Source organism: Asterias amurensis, chromosome 17 (assembly GCF_032118995.1).
Source record: "Asterias amurensis chromosome 17, ASM3211899v1".
NCBI lineage: Eukaryota > Metazoa > Echinodermata > Asteroidea > Forcipulatida > Asteriidae > Asterias > Asterias amurensis.
The window spans coordinates 10,565,917-10,588,960 of NC_092664.1; the positions used below are offsets into that span (position 1 = coordinate 10,565,917).

Sequence of the window (23,044 nt, forward strand, 5' to 3'; positions counted from 1 at the left end):
GTATCCCAACATATGCATAATTTAACAAACCTGTGATAATTTGAGCTCAATCGGTCGTCGAAGTTGCGAGATAATAATGAAAGAGAAAACACCCTGGTCACACGAAGTTGTGTGCTTTCAGATGCTTGATTTCGAGACCTCAAATTCTAAATCTGAGGTCTCAAAACTGTATACATCGTCTGCACTTGATAAAACAATTAAATATTATCGTTGATATAAATTTATCTGCAATTATGCAAATATCGTTGATATATCATTTATTTACACCAATTTTAAACTCTACATTGCCTGCATTTGAGAAAAACTATATCTGTACGAGGTAAAAAGTATGAACATCATCTGCACTTAGAAAACACTGAATATTAAAATAACATAGTTGATATAAGTTTATCTGTACCAATTAAAACTGTGTGAATCTTCAACAGTAAATCTGGCAAAACTATACAGGCCTATTCTTCATTATCACCATTTATAAAAGTTTATCTGCACAATTAGGAACGATGTATAGCTGCAATTTTTGATTTAATTTGTATCAATAAGAACGGTCGCTCTGAAGCTCTGGTGTTTCTGATCAGCAGAGTGTGGGTTCGAACCCTCGTCGTAACACTTACTTCTCAAACAGGACACTTAACCATAAGTGCTTCGTCCTTCTGTTGGGACTTGAAGCCGTATATGTCCAGTTTGTTGCAAATGCATAAAAGCACACAGTACAATATTAACTATCAGAAGCTGAGAAGGGGTTCGCACCGGCGTTCCTGTTTTGATCACCAGCATATTGTGCCACAGCACCTTGTAAACCATTACACGTATGGTATGTACTATGCAGATAGTAATTCGTGCTGCGATATCGGCGAATGCGGCCCCTTTGATAACCACGGTTTTGGCCGGCTTTAGATTCGGCTCAGGCTTATAGCTTGGCCCCGCGACTGTTTTGACAAAGTGTAGGCTTTAAGTACGCGCTCAGGGCGCTCAGGGCGCTCAGGGCGTCAGACGAGAGAAGTAGAACTCAAAGCCGAAGTCGTGGTTTCGAAAAAGGCCTACATTAACAAAATGAACTTGGCTAATCAAGACTAGCACTGTAGTAGGGGCTCATTCCAGAATCAAGAAGCATGTGCCTTGAATGCATGAACCAGCTGTTAACTAAGAGGCTAAGAGAGACTTGTAACTGTTACAGAACTCTATGATATACACAATTAATTTGAGTATTCAAATTGTATTACATTATTTTAATGATTAATGTTCATTGTGCATTTAACAGTAACAAAATTAAAATCGCAGTTCACGATGAACATACAAATTTAATATTCTGTATTTGAAATTACTTGTTCTCATAATGATGTTGGGAGAGCAGTGATCTTGCGAGAACAGTATTTGATCGCGGAGACCTGAATGCTTAACGCCACCACTACGACTCGACTATCACCGCGACAAATATTAACGACTTGTCCACAAGTCTACCAATAATGCAGTGTTTTACAATACTAATATTGAAACGTCATAGTTCATAACCCCTTACCTACTGTCCACCCCTTTGCAAAAATGGAACGTCCCCTCTCCCCTCTATTAATTCCAGTCCTTAATTTACCCTTCCTCTCTGGCTTGCGTCGTGCGTCAACTAGTATTCCTTCGTTCCCCCTCCCGTCACTAACATAGTTTTCCTTATGTGGGCTCTCGAGTCTGTATAAATCATAGAAAGACTAAACTGATTTGACCAAGGGATTGACTGCCTGTTTAAAGTTATCGCGGACAGCTCGTCTGGCGCTGTTCAGACGCACCGTCTTCGGCAAGATAGATTCGGGTCAGGCAACTGGTCAGAATCCCGGATGCATGTGGTCCCTTATAGAGGGGCTAACTTCGTTTCAGGAGAAGCCCGTGCCGTCGCTGCTGGCCAGACATCGTCTCTTGGGCGTGGACAACGATACCGTGATCACTACGCTGGGAGGGTGGACCACAATCGACCCCCTAGCATCAACTTAGCTTCGCTTCAACAGAACTTCAATTCGCTGTGGGATCGCACGAAGAAGAAAGTAAACAAAGGTAGGACCGTTTATGATTATTTCACTTTACAAAGTGCCTATAGTTCAAACTTTCCAAAGCATGAAACTTTTGTCGAAATGTCACACACTTAAAGACAGTGGACACTATTGGTAATTGTCAAAGACCAGTCTTGTCACTTGGTGTATCTAAACATATGCATAAAATAACAAACCTGTGAAAATTTGAGCTCAATTTGTCGTCGGAGTTGCGAGATATGAATGAAATAAAAAACACCCTTGTCACACGAAGTTGTGTGCTTTCAGATGCTTGATTTCGAGACCTCAAATTCTAAACTTGAGGTCTCGAAATCAAATTCGTGGAAAATTACTTCTTTCTCGAAAGCTACGTCACTTCAGAGGGAGCCGTTTCTCACAATGTTTTAAACTATCAACCTCTCCCCATTACTCGTTACATAGTAACTCGTTACATAGGTTTTATGATGATATTTATTTTGAGTAATTACCAATAGTGTCCACTGCCTTTAAGTCAATGAAGGAGACACTTGTAAATTGAGAAAATAGAATTAGCTGTTGCAAGCAACTTGCCAACCAAATGGACTTATGGTATATTGACATTATTAATGCCCTGACGTTTTGACCATAGCAGAGTATTTCTCGAAGGAAAAAACAGTCTCGTTTGACCTTCGAGAAAGACTCTAAACATTGAGTAAAGCAACAATTAAATGCAGGCAATTTCTTGCAGGCTTGATTTTAACTCAAATGTCAACAGTTTATCTTTAATTTGAACGGTAATAGCTTAAGCCTGTACCACATTTAAAACAGTAGTCTTAGCCAAGAATTTACCAAAATAGTAAGTTGAGAAAACAAAAAACATTGTCCGTTCCCCTGGAATAGTTTCCGGTTAAATCATCAATCAACATTTCCCTTATTTCAAAATGGATTTTAGACATGGGAGGTGCCAAGAGTTTGGGGAATAAATCAGATATCGACAACAGTTTGTTGGAAACTAACCCAGTGTGACACCCTTACTGCATGTGAGAATATTATGAAGTTAAAGGCAGTGGACACTATTGGTAATGACTCAAAATAATAATTAGCATAAAACCTTTCTTGGTGATAAGTAATGGGGAGAGGTTGGTGGTATAAAACATTGTGAGAACAGCTCCTTCTGAAGTGCCATAGTTTTGGAGAAAGAAGTAATTTTCCACGAATTTGATTTCGAGACCTCAAATTTAGAACTTGAGTAGAAACTGAGGTCTCGAAATCAACCATCTAAACGCACACAACTTCGTGTGACAAGGGTGTTTTGTTCTTTCATTATTATCTCGCAACTTTGATGACCGATTGAGCTCAAATTTTCACAGGTTTGTTATTTTATGCATATGTTGAGATACACCAACTGTGAAGGCTAGTCTTTGACAATTACCAATAGTGTCCACTGCCTTTAAGGGGGCCGATATGACATTTAAAAATAATTACTTATATTTAGGGCTTTCTATTTTAATTCCTTAATGGTTTAATCTCAAATGTGACACAGATTTTTCCAAAGTTTTCGTTTTCTAATAAGCATTCTATTTCCAATCCTTCGCAAAATGTTCTTTGTCACACTACTTAGTATTTTGAAATAATTGATTTTTGTCTATTCAGATATACATTCATCGTAAGGTGATTCATTTGACATAAGACTTTCAGGGGATCTTTTCCTTAAGAACTGAAGTAGTTTCTCTGTTCACAAACACCAAAAACACTCAATCAGACAAATACACCACACCTTAGGATTACCACTGACTTTGTGGTGTCACTGCGAATACCCCCTTTAAAGATAAAACTGACCTAGACCAGTAGTGACTAATTATTTCTATCCCAAAATATTCTTTTGGGATAATGTTTTACACACAATTCGTCACGAGAACAGGAAGTTACGCTAGCACTGCCTGCACAGGGCCTGGGTCAAATCGACTCAACCTTTCGCAATTTCACTCTCGACTTTCGCCCCGCCCACATGTTTAAAACTAGCCTGGTCTTTAAAGGCACTTGACATTATTAGTAAACACCCAAAGTAGATGTTAGCATAAAAACTTATTTGGTAACGAGCAATTAAGAGCTGTTAATAGTATACAACACTGTAAGAAGGGGCTCCCTCTGAAGTAACGTAGTAAACTAAGAAAGAGGTAATTAGTCACTAACATAATAAAAGCCTCTATTTAGGCATCTGAAAAGCGCAAAAAATGTGCAGCAAGTGTTTTTCTTTCTTCCGTTATTCTCTTGCAACTTAAATGACCAATTAAATTCCAATGTTGAAATACACCAATATACTGTTCCCTGACAATACCCAAGGTGTCCAGGGGTCGATTTCACAAAGAGTTAGGACTAGTCCTAACTTAGGACTAGTCCTAGGAGATATACAAATTGCATGGATAGTCCTAAGTTAGGACGAGTAACTGGTCCTAACTCGAGATAAGACTAGTCCCAACTCTTTGTGAAATCCACCCCAGTGCCTTTCAGGGCTGTGCTTCTTGCAAGGATGTGCTAATAATGCACTGGAGAGAGGGTCTTTGACAGGCTAGGTTGACAGGGTCTGTGACAGGCTAGGTTTTGTTTGGCCTTGTATGATTCATAAGGGGCCGTTTCCTGGCTGATAAAAGTCTCCTTGAATATTTCACTCGTAAAGACGTTCTGAAGGCGTTGCTCGTGAGCAAAACTTTAGTCTTCCAAGCAAGTGCTATTTGGGTGAGCTTTGTAGACTCAAAGGTCATGTCACACAAAATAATGCTATTTGGGTGAGCTTTGCAGACTCAAAGGTCATGTCACACAAAATAACTTACAGGTAATGAGATTCAGGCAACGTCTTTTTTAAAGTCCCTTTCACACGAGAGCCATTAAGCAAGAGTCCACTGCTATATCATCATGGTTCTAAACTTTTACAAATTAATGAATCACTTGTGAAAGGACAACTGTTTTCGGTACTGTCCAAGGTCTCTTGTAATAATATTATTGACAAACACTTGCTACATTTAAAAACCATGCAACAATTAAAGGCAGTGGACAGTATTGGTAATTACTCAAAATAATTATTAGCATAAAAACCATACTTTGTAAAGAGTAATGGGGAGTGGTTGATAATAGTATAAAACATTGTGAGAAACGGCTCCCTCTGAAGTGACGTAGTTTTCGAGAAAGAAGTAATTTTACACGAACTTGATTTCGAGACCTCAAACTTAGAATTTGAAAGCACACAACTCCGTGTGACAAGTTTTTCTTTCTTTCATTAATATCTCGCAATTTCGATGAACAATTGAGCTCAAATTTTCACAGGTTTGTTATTTTGTGCATATATTGAGATACACCAAGTTAGTGGAGAAGACTGTTCTTTGACAATATTACAAATAGTGTCCAGTATCTTTAAAAATGTTTTTTTTTTTTTTTTTTTTTTTTTTTTTTTTTAATTGTTTGGTTTGTCAATATTCTTTCAAAGAAACATAATTTGATTCTCGAAAAGTTTTCGGATTTTTTGTTATCTGTTAAATGTTGTTAAAGCCATCATACACTTTCGGTACCGAAAAAAAAAGTTCACAGATTTACAAATAATTTACAGGGTTTACATAAGGTAATGGTGAAAGACTTCTCTTGAAATATTGTTTCATGAAATGCTTTACTTTTCGAGAAAACATTGAAACAATATCAATTCTCGATAGCGAGAATTACGGATTTATTTTAAACACATGTCATGACATGGCGAAACGCGCGGAAACAAGAGTGGGTTTTCCCGTTATTTTCTCCCGACTCCAATGACCGATGTAGCCTAAATTTTCACAGGTTTGTTATTTAATATATAAGTTGTGATACACGAAGTGTGGGACTTGGACAATACTGTTTACCAAAAGTGTATAATGGCTTTGAATATTTTGCCTTTAAAACAACTATTCCTTCTCTAAAAAAAGCTCAAATCTAGCAGGTCATAGTAGGCTAGAGTTGTCGATGACGCATGCCGCTACCCGACAAACCAGGCCACTTCAGGTTTAATTTTAGCTCTTAGTTTGGGATATCATGAGTACCAGTATAGCCCACAGGAAACCTCGGGACTGGTGCATAATCTCATAGTTCTTAAAGGCACTGGGACACATTCGGTAACTGTCAAAAGACCAATGTGCTCGGGACGCTTAGTTTATATCAACCTACGCATTTAAAGGGAAGGTACACGTTTGGTAATTGTCAAATACCGGTGCCCTCATTGGTGTATCCCATCATCATAAGCGTAAAATAACAAGCCTGTGAACATTTGAGCTCAATTATGAATGAAAAAACACCATTATTGGACGAATTTGTGTGCTTTCAGATAGGAATAAAAGTCTTCTAGCTATAGAAGTATTTTATTGTTTTAGTGAGAAATTACCTCTTTATCAAAAACTACGTTACTTCAGAGGGAGTCGTTTCCCACAAAGTTTTATACTACCAACAGCTCCCCAATGCTCATTACCGAGACAGTTTTTAAGTTAATATTTGTTTTGAGTAATTACCAAACGTGTACCTTCCCTTTAATAACAAATCTATGAAATTTTTGACTCATTGATGGTCGAAGTTGCAAGAGAATATTGACATAAAAACATCATTATTGCTCACAATAGTTGTTAGTTGCATTTAAACTCAAACAATTGAGTGAGAGAAAAACCTCTTTCTCAAAAACTACGTTGTTCAGAGAGAGCCATTTTTCACAATGTGTTCTGTCTTTTAGCCTTCGTGAAAGACTATGCTAGGCTCAAAACGTCAGGCAATTAATTATTTGTTGCACTGTTTTAAATACCATCAATAGCTCTCTATTACTCGTTATCTAGTAAGTTTATAATTTATCAACATCTCTCCATTACTCGTTATTTAGTAAGTTTTTATTCGACAATTTATTTTTTAGGAAATACCATTAGTGCTCAGTGCCTTAAACCTTCTTCTTTAAAACAGGTACACATTCTACTACTTTGCCTCAATATAGTTCCATCATATAAGGGAATGTTACAGAATTGGTTTGAAACAAAAATCGCGAAGATCACAGATTTACATAAAACTTACACGGTCTAATGATGATGATTGTAGAAAACATCCCTTGACATATTTCTGTCTGAAATGTCATATTTTGATGAGAAATAAAAAAACTAACTTCGCGTGTGGAGTTCATCGCTCAGTGAGCGTTTATTCTTTTTTATTTTGGCATCGATGCAATGCAAAATTTGTAATCGGTTTTTCAATATTCTCTCGTGACCCAGATGGCATCGATCTCATACAAACTTCTACAGGTTTGTAAGTTTATGTTATGTATATGGTGGATTACATAAAGTGTTTACACTGGCCGCAACTGTTTTGTTCGCAAAAAAAAAACAATTCTGTAATGTTCCTTTAAATTGATATAATGAAGACAGTTGACATGACTTTTGCACCACTGTTTCTTCCTATTAGTAGATGTTTGATTGAATTATATGATAAATGATGACCCTTAAACAATTTATAAGAGCCCAAACAATAACATACGATTTTAAAGCCATTGGACCCTTTCGGTAAACAGTGTTGTCCAAGGCCCACACTTTGTGTACCACAACTTCTGTATCAAATAACAAACCTGTGAAAATTTAGGCTCAATCGGTCATCGGAGTCGGGAGAAAACAACAGAAAAACCCACCCTTGTTTCCGCGCGTTTCGCCGTGTCATGACATGTGTTTAAAATAAATCCGTAATTCTCGTTAACGAGAATTTATATTGTTTTGCTGTTTTCTCAAAAAGTAAAGCATTTCATGGAATAATATTTCAAGAGAAGTCTTTCACCATTGCCTTCTGTAAACCCTGTAAGTTATTTGTAAATCTGTGAACTTTTTTTTTTTCTGAACCGAAAGGGTCCAATGGCTTTAAAGATAAAACAAATCGATAATAGATCTCTTTTCACACACAAAAACAAAAACTCTGAGATAGTAAAAAAACCAAAAAAAACAAACCAATAATAGCATTTTTCTTAACTAGACACTCAGAAAAACTTTACATTTAACTAGATGATTAATTTAATGCATCATAACTTGTCCCTTGTCACTTAACCAGGTGTGTTTTATCAATAAACAGGTTCCCTTTGCCGTTTAATCTGATATCACAACGTGAGTATTACTCATGTGAATCGATCATTTCATCAACGATTAATTTGTGAATTTGAAAGACGGTTTGGGACAGTCTTTTTGAGTGTTGCAATCGAAAACAAACAACATAACAACGGACACATAAATACCAAAACAAAACAAAACGAACTGATTAAATGATTAAACTAAATGACAATTAATTGTCCGTCCGTCTAAACACAGGTTGGTGCACGCAGATCTCCTTCACCACTCTTACGCGCCAGATTGTACACCTTTGGTAGTCTTTTCACTTGATGTATCTCAACATCATCATAAAATAACAAACCTGGGGAAATTGGAGCTAAATTGGTCATCGAAGTTGCGTGAAAATGACGAGAGAAAAAACACAATTGTTGGACGTGTTTGTGTGCTTTCAGATAGGAATAAAAGACTTCTTGATAGAAGTCTTTTATTATTTTAGTGAGAAATTACTTCTTTCTGAAAATATGCTACTTCAGAGGAAGCCGTTTCTCACAATGTTTTTTGAATATCAACAGCTCTCCAATGCTCGTTGTCAAGTCAGTTTTGAAGTTAATATGTTTTTTGGAGTAATTACCAAACGCATTCCCTTTTAATAAGAATTTAACACGCAATTAAATATTTTATATAATAAATTATACAACTGCATCCAAAAGACAATGAAATAGAAAATACAAAAAAAAATAAAGGAAACTTCTTGAAGAATGCATCGCCTTGTAAAAACACGTTGTTTATTGGATAGGCATATTTTTTGTATACTCTTAATTTCTCACACCTTTATAAATTATTGTTTGTACTGTTTGAAAATAAATGTACGATTGAATTGAGTTGAATTGTGCCCCTCTTCCCCAACCCCCACCGCCCCCTCCCCCACCCCCCCCCCCCCCAAAAAAAGAAAGAAAAATAAAGAAAAAAAAAGGCACTGGTTAAAGGTATTGTTCGGTTTATGAGGAGTATTTTTGTAGTTTGAACCATTCCATCTTGCTTGACCGCCTTTACAATGACATCGGGGTAAAAGGAGCTGCGCAAAAGTGGTTCAAGTCCTACCTCTCCGGCAGAACAACGTGCATCTGTATTGATGGATCCTTCTCCGATTACCACAGTCTAAATTACGGTTTACCTCAGGGATCTACTGTAGGCCCCCAGTCATTCGCAATTTACTCCATTCCCATTGGTCGTATCATCATAAAGCTTAACCTACCATATCACCTTTATGCTGACGATATTCAACTGTACATACCATTCAACCTGAATGACCCGCAATCCATAACCTCAGCTCTCTCTCGGCTATCCTCATGCATATCTGACATCAAGTCATGGATGGCCCTTAACATGCTGAAGCTCAATGAAGAGAAAACAGAGTTATCCATTGCTGTTCCTGACCATCTCAAACACAAAGTGCTTTCGGTATCTCTTCAGGTCGGCGACAAAGTCATCAAGCCTTCTAAGAGTGTTCACAACCTCGGGGTTGTATTTGATTCGTCAATGTCCATGCACTCCCACATCACAACTCTCTGTTCCAGCCTCAACTATCAACTCAGAAACCTAAGTCGCATTCGCAAGTTTCTGGACTTCGACACATGCCACCTAATTATCCGTGCTCTAATTCTCTCAAGATTAGACTATGGCAACGGGTTGCTTCTTGGATCTAGCACTTCAGACATCCAACGTCTCCAACGCATCCAAAACTGGGCGGCCAAGCTGATTTGCAAGGCTATGAAATATGAGCACGCGACACCCTGCCTTCAGCAGTTACATTGGCTCCCGGTCAAAGAGAGAGTAACTTTCAAAGTTTTAGTTACTGTGTTTAAATGTCTCCTAGGAATAGCACCAGGCTACTTATCATCTTGCCCTGCTCTCTACCAACCGCCACGCTCAAACTTGCGATCAGCTTCTGACAACACACGCCTAACCGAACACCCAACCATCAGAACACTCTCATCTGCTCACAACCGGACTTTCTCCTTTATTGCTCCGCAAATATGGAACAACCTCCCAGTACGCATCAGAAATTGTAACTCTTTGCCTTGTATGTAATTTGTTGTATTTATAGATCCATTGGTCTTGCTCTTTCCAGCGCTTTGATCTTGATGTAAAGGCGCTTTATAAATATTTAGTTGTATGTATGTATGTATGTATGTATGTATGTATGTATGTATGTATGTATGTATGTAGTTTAAAATTATCTTATTAATATTTGCAGCCTATAACGTTGTCTACGGCGCTGAAGATTCCCCCAGCTACCGAGTACAAGAAGTAGACGAGGGCGAGATGGGAACCTTGGAATTGAGTCTAAGATACCCGACTGGGGTTCACATTGGAGTAGAACCAGATGCACCGTACAATGACAGACTGGTGGAGGATGAGCATGACGAAGACAAGTAAGTGGCGCCAGGGGGAGCGATTATTATAATGGTCACGATTAAAGGCCCGGTCACGATTAAAGGCCCGGTCCCACTGCATGCAGCGATGACGAGGACGATTGACAACGTGGGTATTGTCACTTATGGTTAAAGGATTTGATGGGTACCTTTTCAAAATGTCCATAGATTTAAATTAAACTTACAGGGTTTGAAGATAATGATAGTGGAAAGCTTCCCTTCAAAAATTACTTACTGAGGTGCTGTAGTTTTTGAGAAATGAGTAAAACAATGTCATGAAAATTCGTTTGTGAATGTTTAAAATAATTTTCGTCTCAAAAATAATTTTCATGACATTGTTTTACTCATTTCCCAAAAACTACAGCACCTCAGCACGTAATATTTTCAGGGAAGCTTTCTACTATCATTATCTTCAAACTGTGTAAGTTTAGTGTAAATCTGTGGACATTATGATTTTTGTCCTACAAAAGTTACATACACCCTTTAATGAACAAAGAAAATAAAAAAAATGGTTTCGTTTATGCGATTATAATAATGAACATTATTTTGCAAAATTTGATTGATTGGTGTAAAACGACAAAAAAGGCCAACTGCTTCGAACCTTATACCAAATCTCGTATAGGCTAACTACACTCGTTAGCAGTTTGCAAACACCGTTCCCTTTTCACCTTTCACTACTGCGCCTGGAACACCCAGCAGGGTTGATATGTTCACATAACAAGTCTTATTAATATTATTTATTATTAGATTAAAGCCTCTTTCAATTGGTGGGGTGGGGGGGGGGGGGCTGTCGTCGTGCTGTACATGTAACATGAATTCTTACACTTAACGACATCCGCTGACCGTCAATCCACAAGCAGAAGGTTTAAAGGCACCGTTATTATTATCAGAAATCAGGGTCTGGTCACAGACTCTCTGTTTTCACAGAGACAGTGCCCTTTGTAAATAAAACTACAGAACGCTAGGTGGCAGCAGACTTTCAAGGTAAACGTTCCATTGCTTACATATTATTTATGCGCATGCACACACTACCGAGAATAGACCTTTTCGCAGAATAACAAATTGCGCAAGTGCTAGCTGTTGAATGAGGTGCATGATGGTCTAGCTAGCGATCAAACTTGATCGTTAGCTAGACCAACATGCACCTTATTCCAAGCCTAACGCGCATCATAGTACATGTATACCGAGTATTTCGATAAGATCTATAATGGAGCAAGTTCGACGAAGGGACTAAAGTTGTCTTTTGACGACCATTTGGCGATGTTGCCTGGTACCCAGAACGTATTTCATGCATAGGTAACCATGGAACATTGACTAGTGGTTGACAAAATTGTCGCTGATTGAACTTGCTCTAGAATACCTGGTGAGTCTGCTACCACTTAACGCCCAGATGTCCCTATTATTCTAATCGCATTAATTATTCACACAGTGACGACGTGTGGACGCTCCTAAGCATGATGCACGCTATGGTGGTTGTCATCATCGTCATAGTGATCGACACTGCTCAGATATTCCTCCGGTACTCAGAGGGGCTGAATGCAGTCACACCAGCCCACGTGGAGGGTTTCTTCATCATGCTGTACATCGTGTCCATTGCTTGGATCCTTGTGGTGGTGGTTCTGAAGAAACCACTGCCCTCTAGCGATGATGAGGAGAGAATTGATGCTCAGGCTGGGAGCAGATACCTGTACGGTATGTAAAACAACTTTTATACAGGACATTTTTTTTTATATCATAGTTCATCAGAAGAGCGTCGTTTAAGGCAGTGGACACCATTGGTAATTACTCAAAATAATTATTAGCATGGAACCTTAATTGGTAACGACTGGTAGGGAGAGGTTGATAGTATAAAACATGGTGAGAAACGGCTCCCTTTGAAGTGACGTAGTGTTCGCCATGTGAGTCTTTTTTTATTTTATTTTTTATTTTATTTGCAATGCTTAAGTTTACACATACATTTAATAATACAACATACCAGTACAAATGTACCCAGTGAGTCTTTGACAATTACTAATAGTGTCCGGTGCCTTTAATTGTATTTGTTCATTAAAGTAAAAAAAAATAAAAAAAGACACGGCCCAACGAGACACGGCACCGGCTGTACGTGATATGCACCAAGGCTTACGTTCCGCTAGCCTCAAGGCTAGTACGTTTCGCTAGCCCTGTGCATTTGGCAGAAAAACACGCTTCCGTTACATGGTCTCTCCGATTCGTCATCATTATTTACGACTTGCATCGACAATTTGAAAAATGTTGTCTTTTTTTATGTAAAAATACTCACTTTGTTGGTTCAGATAACCCACTGGGCTTTGTTTTAATGCTAGAAAACGGTGATTTTTAGTATTTGTTTTAAGAACCATTTCTTTCAAGAAATACCTTTGGAGTAATGTTTTAGTCTCTTTGTTGTAGCCCGATAGCCAAACGAAGCCGGTGTGTCCCTTTAAATTACGCCAGTTTGTCTCCTTCAACCAGGGTAGGGCCTGCGTGTGGCCACATTTAAGGGAACATGACATAATTGTTTTTTTGCTAACAAAACAGTTGCTGGCAGTGTAAGCACTTTATGTAATCCACAATAAACATAAACTGACAAACCGATTACCGAAAACCGATTACCGATTAAAATTTTGCATTGCATCGATGCCAAAATAAAAATGAATAAAACGCTCGCTGAACGATTAACTCCAAACGTGAAGTACGATTATTTATATATCATAAAGTATAACATTTCAGACAAAAATATTTCAAGGGATGTTTTCTACTATCATCATCATAGACCGTGTAAGTTTTATGTAAATCTGTGATCTTCACGATTTTTGTCTCTTACCAATTCTGTAACGTTCCTTTAAAGTCAGTGGACACTATTGGTAATTACTCAAAATAATAATTAGCATAAAACCTCATTTGGGTACAAGTAATGGGGAGAGGTTGATGGTATAAAACATTGTGAGAAACGGCTCCCTCTGAAGTGCCATAGTTTTCGAGAAAGAAGTAATTTTCCACGAGTTTGATTTCGAGACCTCAGATTTAGAATTTGAGGTCTCGAAATCAACCATCTAAATGCACACAACTTCGTGTGACGAGTGTGTTTTTTCATTCATTATTATCTCGCAACTTCGACGACCGATTGAGCTCAAATTTTCACAGGTTTGTTATTTTATGCATATGTTTAGAAACACCAAGTGAGAAGACTAGTCGTTGACAATTACCAATAGTGTCCACTGTCTTTAAAAGTGGTCAGAGAAATGTTCGATACGTGCGAGACGTGCACGTCTAACTACTATTCACTGTTTCTATTATAGTTGGTCTTCTCTTCTTTGGCATCGGTGGTTGCCTCTGGATGATCATGCGAACAGCTTCGTACATCGAGCTGAGTGGAGGGAAGTGTGGTTCCCAGGGTATCTTTGCATGTGGTTCCATACTTTGTGTGACATTCACCATGCTACAGATCTACTACTTCTGGCGATTTTCCAAGTACTGTCTGGTGCGCTGGAAACCTGTTGCTAAGTAAGACATTAGACATAAGAAGCTTTAATATTCTCAAAAAAAAAAAAAAAAAAGTTTACATCGCTCGCACAAGTTTACAGGCATGAAACTTTTCAGCTGATCAGCTGATTTCCTCGTTTTCTTTTCAAAACAGTGCCATTGAAAACTGAAAAACACTCTACAAAAATTAAGTGTGATTTTGTTTGCAATTAGAAAGTCGCATGTGAGTTTAAAAGCAAGGTGGATACAAATGAACAATGCACGATGATTTAAGAATGAAATCCATTACAGGGAGTCAGACAAAAGACGGACAAACAAACAAATAAAACCCTCACCAGAAGAACATTTTACATACAAAACAAGATTTGATTTTGATTTCAATACATTTATTTCAATGTTGCCATAAAGTTGCATTTGTGTACATCATCAAAGTTAATAATACATGATAATGCATAAATAATGGAAAACCACAGATGTAGTAAAGACAATAACAATTTACACGGAAGTTGAGTAAATAATCACAAACAGGACAACATCTAGGCATAGGGTGAAGCAAGGCTTTTGTTCCCGTACCTTCGGACAGACAAAAAAAAAACGAACAAACAAACAAACACACCAGCAGACTATCTCAACACTTACTTACATAAAAGCATTTACATGTATGGGTACAAAGACAAAACATCATCCCAAGATCGTAAAGTTCGTTATGTTTCTTAAAACCTTAGACTTGCCGTCATGCACCTGATGGCGACGAACGCAGCGTTGTGCGTCAGGACACTGATTGAGGAGACATGGGAAGACTTTCTGTTGGACTATCTCAAGTCTGTTTCAAAGAAGGATGCAGGTGAGTTCATTCTTGGAAGATCCTTCGGCCTTGCCATGGCAACACACACAAGCTTGTACTTCATTATTCTTGTGCAAATTCGGTGACCAACTGGGCCCAAATCTTTAAGAGTTTACTAAGCATAATTATGTTGGGATACAACAAGTGATCGTGTATACTGTTCTTTGACATTACCAAAGGTGTCTTGTGGTACACTTTAAACAATATATGATTAGATTATATTAGATTGTTAAAGGAACACGTTGCCTTGGATCGGTCGAGTTGGTCTTTGAAAAGCGTTTTGTGACCGTTTGTTATAGAATGCATATGGTTAGAAAGATGATGTAAAAGTAGAATACAATGATCTACACAAAGATGCCTCGAAATTGCGTGGTTTTCTTTTTACCTCGTCCAATAACACGGTCGGCCATTTATGGGGGTCAAAATTTTGACCCCCATAAATGGCGGACCGTGATAGTTCGCGACGTAAAAAGAAAACCGTGCAATTTTGAGAGATACTTGTGTGGATCATTATATTCTACTTTTAAAACATCTTTCTAACCATATACGTTTCATAACAAACGGTTTCAAACGCTTTTTATAGACCAACTCGTCCGATCCAAGGCAACGTGTTCCTTTAAGTACCTTACAACTTTAAGACATGATTAAGTTTCACTTGATTGTCTTTGACAGGATACACAGGTAAGCTTGGCCACCTTGTGATGGAACCCACTACCCTCGATGTGGGTTACGGTAGCATGATCGACCCAGCGGCATTTATGTGTGAGTAGCACTTTCTGGTTTCGTAAAAGTTCACTTAAACATGATTCGAAAACTGTCTGACAAAGTTGCATTTATCGGGGCCCAACTTCTTATGATAATGTCGAAGTCTTATATAGCGCACGTATCTACCAGACAAGGTACTCAAGGCGCTAAGTATATAAACAAACTTTCAGAAAGACATGTTATTGCAGTGATGAATATTCTGAGACCCAATTATTTAGCACCTTCTAAGGGTTTACAAGGTGCTACGGCGCACACAGCAGCCACAGCCAGGAACACCGGGGCGAACCTCTTCTCTTTTCGAAAGTGCACTGTTTTTAAAGTTTTTTTTTACATGCGTTACACAACACACAGAACCAACGGCTTTACGTCCCATCCAAAGGACGAAGCAATGTTTTTGTTTACATGCGTTACACAACACAACTCCATGGATCTGCTCCTAGTTTGATTGGATTGCGCCACAGCAGCTTGTAAACTTTAGATGTTGCTATGTAAAATATAATTAATTGTGTCTCATAGTTCAAACGTAGTACCACGTACCTTGAAAGACAGGATGTTGAAGTGCCTCCGGTGTCACTTTGTATCGGAGATGAGTGATTGTATAAAATGCCATTTCTTGTGACCAATATAAAACTGTGTTTTAGAGTTTAAGCATATGTTGTACCAACAAACATTTAAAACATGTTTATCGAGAAAAAAAAGAAACATGCTTACCAATTTGACACTAGTATACATGGTCTGTAGCATTCAAAATAAGTTATCTAAACATGTTTGAGCTTATACATGTGAACAAAAGTTGGTATAAATATTTAGAACCGTGTTGAAAATCTAAACACTTTTTGTTGCGTCTTTTTCACCCAAAGATAACGCCACACCGAATGGTTCCTACCCCGGTGACGGCTACGATCCATGTTACGTCGGCAAGACCGCCAAAGGCCTTAGTGGTGCAGTGTACAAAGCCTCGGTGTTCCTGTACTCCTTCGTCATCGAATACGCCATCATTGCCGGTGCTATGGCCTACATCATGTGGCAGAACATCGGGCGTAGGGTTCACCACCCACACAAGGCGAACAGTACACGGAGCATGAGCTTCAGCTTCGAGTGTGGTCTTCTTCTGGGTGTTCTTTGCACAATGTGTGGTGTGATCATCCTCATCCTTAACATCATCTACTTGTCAGACTACGAGAAACGCGAGGCAAGCTTCACCAGTTACAGAGGCTACAGGGTGTTCCTCAATATAGTCTGTATCGCTGCCTGCATTGGTTCGTTTATTGGAATACATAAGGGAGGCTGGGTGCCAGATCACCACTCGGGACCGGCTCATCGGGTGGATGCAGCGCTGCTGTTGATATGCGTCAGCGGTGGGTTCCTCCAGAGTACCTATACCTTCGTGGCGGCCGTTTCTACCCTGGGTCAAACCCACAGCGGCCTGGTGTTCTTCGATGATTTCTCCCACATTGTTCAGACGGTTTTACAATGTGTATTAATTTTAGACGCCATGTCAAGGAAACCGCCGGCTGATTTCCGGAACACGCGCACTAAACAGTTGATCATGTTCCTTCTGGTGTGCAATATAACGTGGTGGCTGATCAGCACCTACGAGTTGAAAGGAGGCTACGACTTGTATGCACTGGAGAACGGTTACTATGGGGCGACGACGTGGTACGTCATAGTCCATTTGGCGGCACCTTTGGAAATCCTGTTCCGGTTCCATTCAACGGCGTGCTTCTTCGAGATATGGAACTTACCGGGTGCGGATGGAAATGGGAATGGTCACCACTAGAAGGCGTCGCATTATGATCTCAAACGGCTGGTGAGCGAGACCACCACGCGAAATATATGCCTTTTAATGTTCCCATGATGTATGGAGCTTAGCTTATTGAATGCATCATTAATTGAATGTTTTCTTTTCTTACGCATTATGCCAGCCATTTTACATCAACTGTGTGTTGTGTGTTGAACATGGCATAATACAAGTTATTATATTCAGGAAAACTTGGGACTGCAGACGAATAAGACCCTTAAAATCCTCGCTGGCTTCCCTTTACAACAGAGACTTTAGTTGTTACAACTTTCGCGTGCAAGTTAAATGACCTGTCAAGTTTATATATCAGGTCGGAGATGCTTTCGAAGAAGTTTTGCAGCAAAACAAAAATAAAAAAATATAAGAAAACAGCAAGCTATTAAATCACAAAATTATGCATTGTTGTTGATTTGTTTACCGTTTCGGTAGATTTTGAAATACTTTTACTCGGTTTGTTTTATTATTGTGGCTATTTGTTTTTACAACACTCTGGGAATTGAGTCTAAGATGTAGAAACAAAGCGTAAGCTTGGTGTACATGGGAGTGGCATCGAGTTGAACACTGATATTATTTGGCTCTACATGCACAAACATCATCCAAATGACCAATTATGCTGCAAAACGTACGCATATATACAAATTTAATACACCCTCAAAAGCTAAAGAATAATTCCTTATTTTGCAGTATGTGGTGCTTTCAAATTTTGCACGAGCAATCTTATGTTTCTTCTATTTGGAGATATATTACTAACACTTTCTTATGTCAATTATGTTCACGTCTAACGTCCATGACCGAGGGCAGGGTTGTCTCTAATTTCGTTAAGGACAGCGGAAATTGGCCGTGACCCCGCTTTAAACCCGGAAGAATGAACCATACACTGGACTGCAGCCATGGTCCTTCAAAAGTAAGAAATTAAGTCATGTCCTGCTATGGCTGTTCCGGTCCCTAATTAGCCGGCACAGTGATGGCTCTGTTTATAGTAATATCGCCCTGGACCCGTGCCATACGTCATTTTGTCCGTGGTTTCAAAGGTCAACATATTGCACTTCTTGACTAGTCTGCAGTGTCTTTTGCATGCATGTTTGTCCCGAAACATTGTTCAAGGCCACTTTTGGTATGGAGCTACAAAAAAGAAGAAAAACAAAAAAGGGGAAAAAACTCAGTTGAGCTGAGGTAGGAATTGATATTGCTCTTAAAAAGTCTTTACTGTAAATAATTAAATCTAATCAGCATTTCCCCTTTATTTACAAGCTCTTACTGCTGACTATTACAAAATTGAAATAAATGTTGCGGCAAAAGTGAAATTAAGGATCTCACTTTAACGGAGCATTCATTTTGAAAAGAAATTGAATGAGCCGACGATAGTTTAAATGAATAGAATGAATGGAAACTGGCCGGGAAAAAATACTCATTTGTGTTCAATGGCCAAAAACAAAAGTTTGTTTGTTGCTTTATTTTTTATTATCAAGCTGTATTAATCCAAGTTTGTCATAATAATATAGTGTAAATAAAATAAATGTCAACATTGAGTGTTATTATTTATGGTATATTATCAGTTGCATGACCCTGAGAAATTAAACAGTTGTAAGAGGTATTTTTACATGGAACTCATTTGCATAATATTAATATACCCTTAAATTGCATTTTATGAAAGGGCAGATGTAATGTTTTAATATACTTTGTTTCCTCAAAAACAAACGAGGGTAAACATTGGCGAATTTCAAACTGAAATAATAACTTTTTTTTTCGTTTTTTCTTTTTTGTTAGCCTTGCGGTTTTTATTAACTGATACTTAGAGTTGTACCACGTGTTTGCTACGGTAACATTTTTGTGTTACTTTGAACTTTGAACTTTGGAACGAGTCTTAAAGGGTGTATGTACTTTTTGTAGGACAAACAATACAATGTCCACAGATTTACACTAAACTTACACAGTTTGAAGATAATGATAGTAGAAAGCTTCCCTGAAAATATTACGTGCTGAGGTGCTGCAGTTTTGGGGAAATGTGTAAAACAATGTCATGGAAATAGTTATGGTCTCATGAGACCAACGATATTTTAATCATTTACAAACGTATTTTCATTGCATTATTTTACTCATTTCTCAAAAACTACAGCACCTCAGTAAATAATATTTGAAGGAAAGCTTTCCACTATCATTATCTTCAAAACCTGCAAGTTTAAGGAAAATCTGTGGACATTTTGAAAAAAGTACCCAAATCCTTTAAATCTCGTTTTTTCTTTTTTTTTTTGCAAAGAGAAAGTTTGATCCCAAGACATCAGATCTTAATTGATAAATAAAACGTGACTTTGCAATATGAATTAATTAGGCCCTGCAACTCGCCTTAAACAAAAAATAGGCACTCTTGTTGCAAAATCTTTGTGCTTTTAGATGCCCAATACAAAAAGGTGGTTATTTAGTGAGAAATTACCTCTTTCTGAACAAAAAACCTACGTTATGGGAGCCGTTTCTCACAATGTGTTTTACTATAAAACAGTTCTCCGTTTATCAAGTAGGTTTTTATGCTATTATTAACTTTGAGCAATTACCAACAGCGTACTTAAGACGCGTCATCTTTTTCGGCAACTAAACTTCACGTGGTCGCCGGAAATCAAGTTTACGTTTTCCGATTGTATCCGATACTCATAATAAAGAGGAAACTGAAATATTGATAATTGGATGACTGGATCGACAAAAGGAAGTTTAATTGTAATTTTTGTGATAAATTTATAGCGGTAACACCCTTTGCTAGCAGTTAATACAAAAAACGTCACTCAGAAAGTTTAATATAATATGCCTATGCATCATTGTTTTGATTACTCTGTCGTGCATTTTCTTTTTTTAGAATGGTTCTTTGAAAGGAATTATTGTGCATAAATTATATATTAAATGCCGATGAGTAATGTTAGTTAATACCATAAATACCAATACTTAAACATGTACACATTTACGTTTGATTTTATCAATAAAAATAACCTATTCTTCCAAATGTATTGTTCATAAAAATGCCGATGACTGATGTGTAGTCAAAGAAAAAAAGGGGGGGTCTACTTTCAATAGAGCTGCCAACACAGAAACAGTAGCTAAGCGACATCAGCAGAAAAAAACACAAAAACACGTGTGTTGCAATAGTTTGACTTTTATTAATACATAGTATGTACGCGCGGCCGATCTAGTTATTTAATTCTATATCTATGGCCGTGAACAAAACAGCGCGATGTTCCCTCATTTTGCCAACCAAAACGTTAGTGCGCACGCGCTATGTGCAATTTACATATTTCATGGGAAGGGTCTATTGGCAAATGGTCAACCTTCTTCTGACCACTATTGACCCCTTGCACGCGCGTCACACCCACACGCGGTGACTGATGCCACGCGCAACAAGTTGGAGGTCAATAGTATGGAAATATTGACTGCTATGAGGGGTACAGGTCTGCGAAGAAAGGTTGCGTCGTGAGACGAACGCTAGTCGTACTATATCAATCAATCAATATAATCAATCAATCAATATAACATTTATTTCCACATTCACATCACATGGAGGCATCATCCTAAAAGCCGAGGCTTGTGGCAGATGTGCCCGTTACAAGATTACAGAACAAAACAGGTAAACAGCACTAAATAGACGAATAAATAAATACTAACTGCTGCGGTAGATAACTACATCAAGGTTATAATGGATATTTACATATCATAGTTGCGTCATTTTCAGAGCGAGCATAGTTAGTTTACGTCATCTTGGCAGAAAAAGGGGGCATATCTATTTCCATGACTCCATTTTTAACCAATCAGATTAGAAGATTCTATACATGAGGTATATATAATCTCTCTTAATATTTATTCATAACGTCATAATTATTACACAAAATTAGGCTATGAGCGCAAGTCCCCCATGACGTGCAGTCAGGCTGCGCCCATCGCCTCGTTTTGGGTTAGTATTGTGACGTATCTCATGCCTAAAAATGCGCACTTCACTGAATAACACACATTGACATTGACCACCAAAATGGCCTATCCAAGATTATTCTGATGATGACGTCAGGTAAATTGGGCCAATAAGTGGGGGCGCTCAAGACTAAAATGGTCAACAGCTCCCCAGTGCTCCCAGTAAGTTTTTTTCAATGATTATTAACGTGTGGAGGTAAAACCAAAAGTATACCGTTCCCTTGGAAACGTGCCTAAAAAAATGATAATAATAATAATCGATTACAAATTTTATTTGAAAACATTTAAATAAAAATCTTACTATCTATCCTGTTTTCCAAGACACTGTGCACTCTGAACTACTTAAAATAATCCTCAAGCGGATCATATTAGTAAAAGTCATGTGGAAAAATGCATGACTGTTTAGCCGAAACATTTCGAGCCCAAACGGTGACTGGCAGGTCCTACATATAGACATTTTCCATCTTAGCATAATTCAAGACTTCCTCTGCCGTCTATTTTAAGGCAGTTGAACGTCTCAGCTCGTTAAAGGGTGGTTGACCAATACTGTATGTAAACCAGACGGATGTTTCCATATCCCGCATAGTAGAACCACTGGCTTGTCATTTTTACATTAAATAGTGCCCTCTTAAGGTCATTACTTCTGTAAGATTTATTGATAAACTTATTTTAATTTATTCAAAGGAACTTTTGGGCAGCGCCCTCAATTGATGCTATTTTTTCATTTACCATTTTAGATTGGTGCCTGATGCACTATGCACTATACCTATGTGTGGAATTGGACACTAGAATTTCTCACTATGTTAAAGCATGTTCATGTTGGAAAGTAAGGCTGGAGTTTTCCCTCGATTTATAACATCGATTCTAAAGTTTAATGAAGTTTGAATTTCAAATATTATAGATTCCCATCTATAGATTGTTATATTCATTCTTCATTGAGAAGTATACACCATAAGATTTAGCTGTGATTTTGAGAATAATTGGACGCCAAACAGTGTAAGTTGAATTTCATTTTCTTTTGATAAATTCACAAGGAGACTCTAACTTCTAAGTCGAAGTATATTATTTGCAAGTGTTGTGGTTAGCTTGATTTATATTTAGAATATTTATTTTCTAAATCCTGTTGTATTTTGTATTTTATTTGTGCAGGTTTCAAACCCTTCCCTGAATTAAACCAAGGAGTTTGAAACAGTTAATGCGAACAATTGTGTGACACAGGCTATTTCTTACAACTTCTGAATTCCGACTACTGGACACATTCATAGAGCTGCTTAAAGGAAAACACCGGCTTCGTTGGGCTTTTTAGGCTTCAAACTGTGACTAAGATTTGACTCCAAATGTCTTCCAGGAATAGAGAAGAGCAGTACAGCAACCGTTTAAAGCCATTGGACACTTTTGGTAAACAGTATTGTCCAAGGCCTACACTTCGTGTATCAAACTTATATATAAAATAACAAACCTGTTAAAATTTAGGCTCAATCGGTCGTCGGAGTCGGGAGAAAATAACGGGGGAAAACCGACCCTTGTTTCCGCACGTTTCGCCGTGTCATAACATAAAATAAATCCGTAATTCTCGACAACGAGAATTGATAATTGTTTTAATGTTTTCTCGAAAAGTAAAGCATTTCATGGAATAATAATATTTCAAGAGAAGTCTTTCACCATTACCTTCTGTAAACCCTATAAGTTATTTGTAAATCTGT

General features: G+C 38.0%; 1 protein-coding gene across 1 annotated transcript; it reads left to right on the forward strand.

The window, feature by feature from the left end:
• The first annotated feature begins 1,671 nt into the window (after positions 1–1,671).
• On the forward strand, positions 1,672–22,372 carry LOC139949521 (proton channel OtopLc-like). The gene is made up of 7 exons (XM_071947896.1): positions 1,672–2,037; positions 10,326–10,503; positions 11,933–12,195; positions 13,803–14,007; positions 14,712–14,830; positions 15,503–15,592; positions 16,456–22,372. Exons 1-7 carry the CDS (start codon positions 1,824–1,826, stop codon positions 17,373–17,375), a joined length of 1,989 nt encoding a protein of 662 aa, XP_071803997.1. The 5' UTR covers positions 1,672–1,823; the 3' UTR covers positions 17,376–22,372.
• The last annotated feature ends 672 nt before the right edge of the window (positions 22,373–23,044 follow it).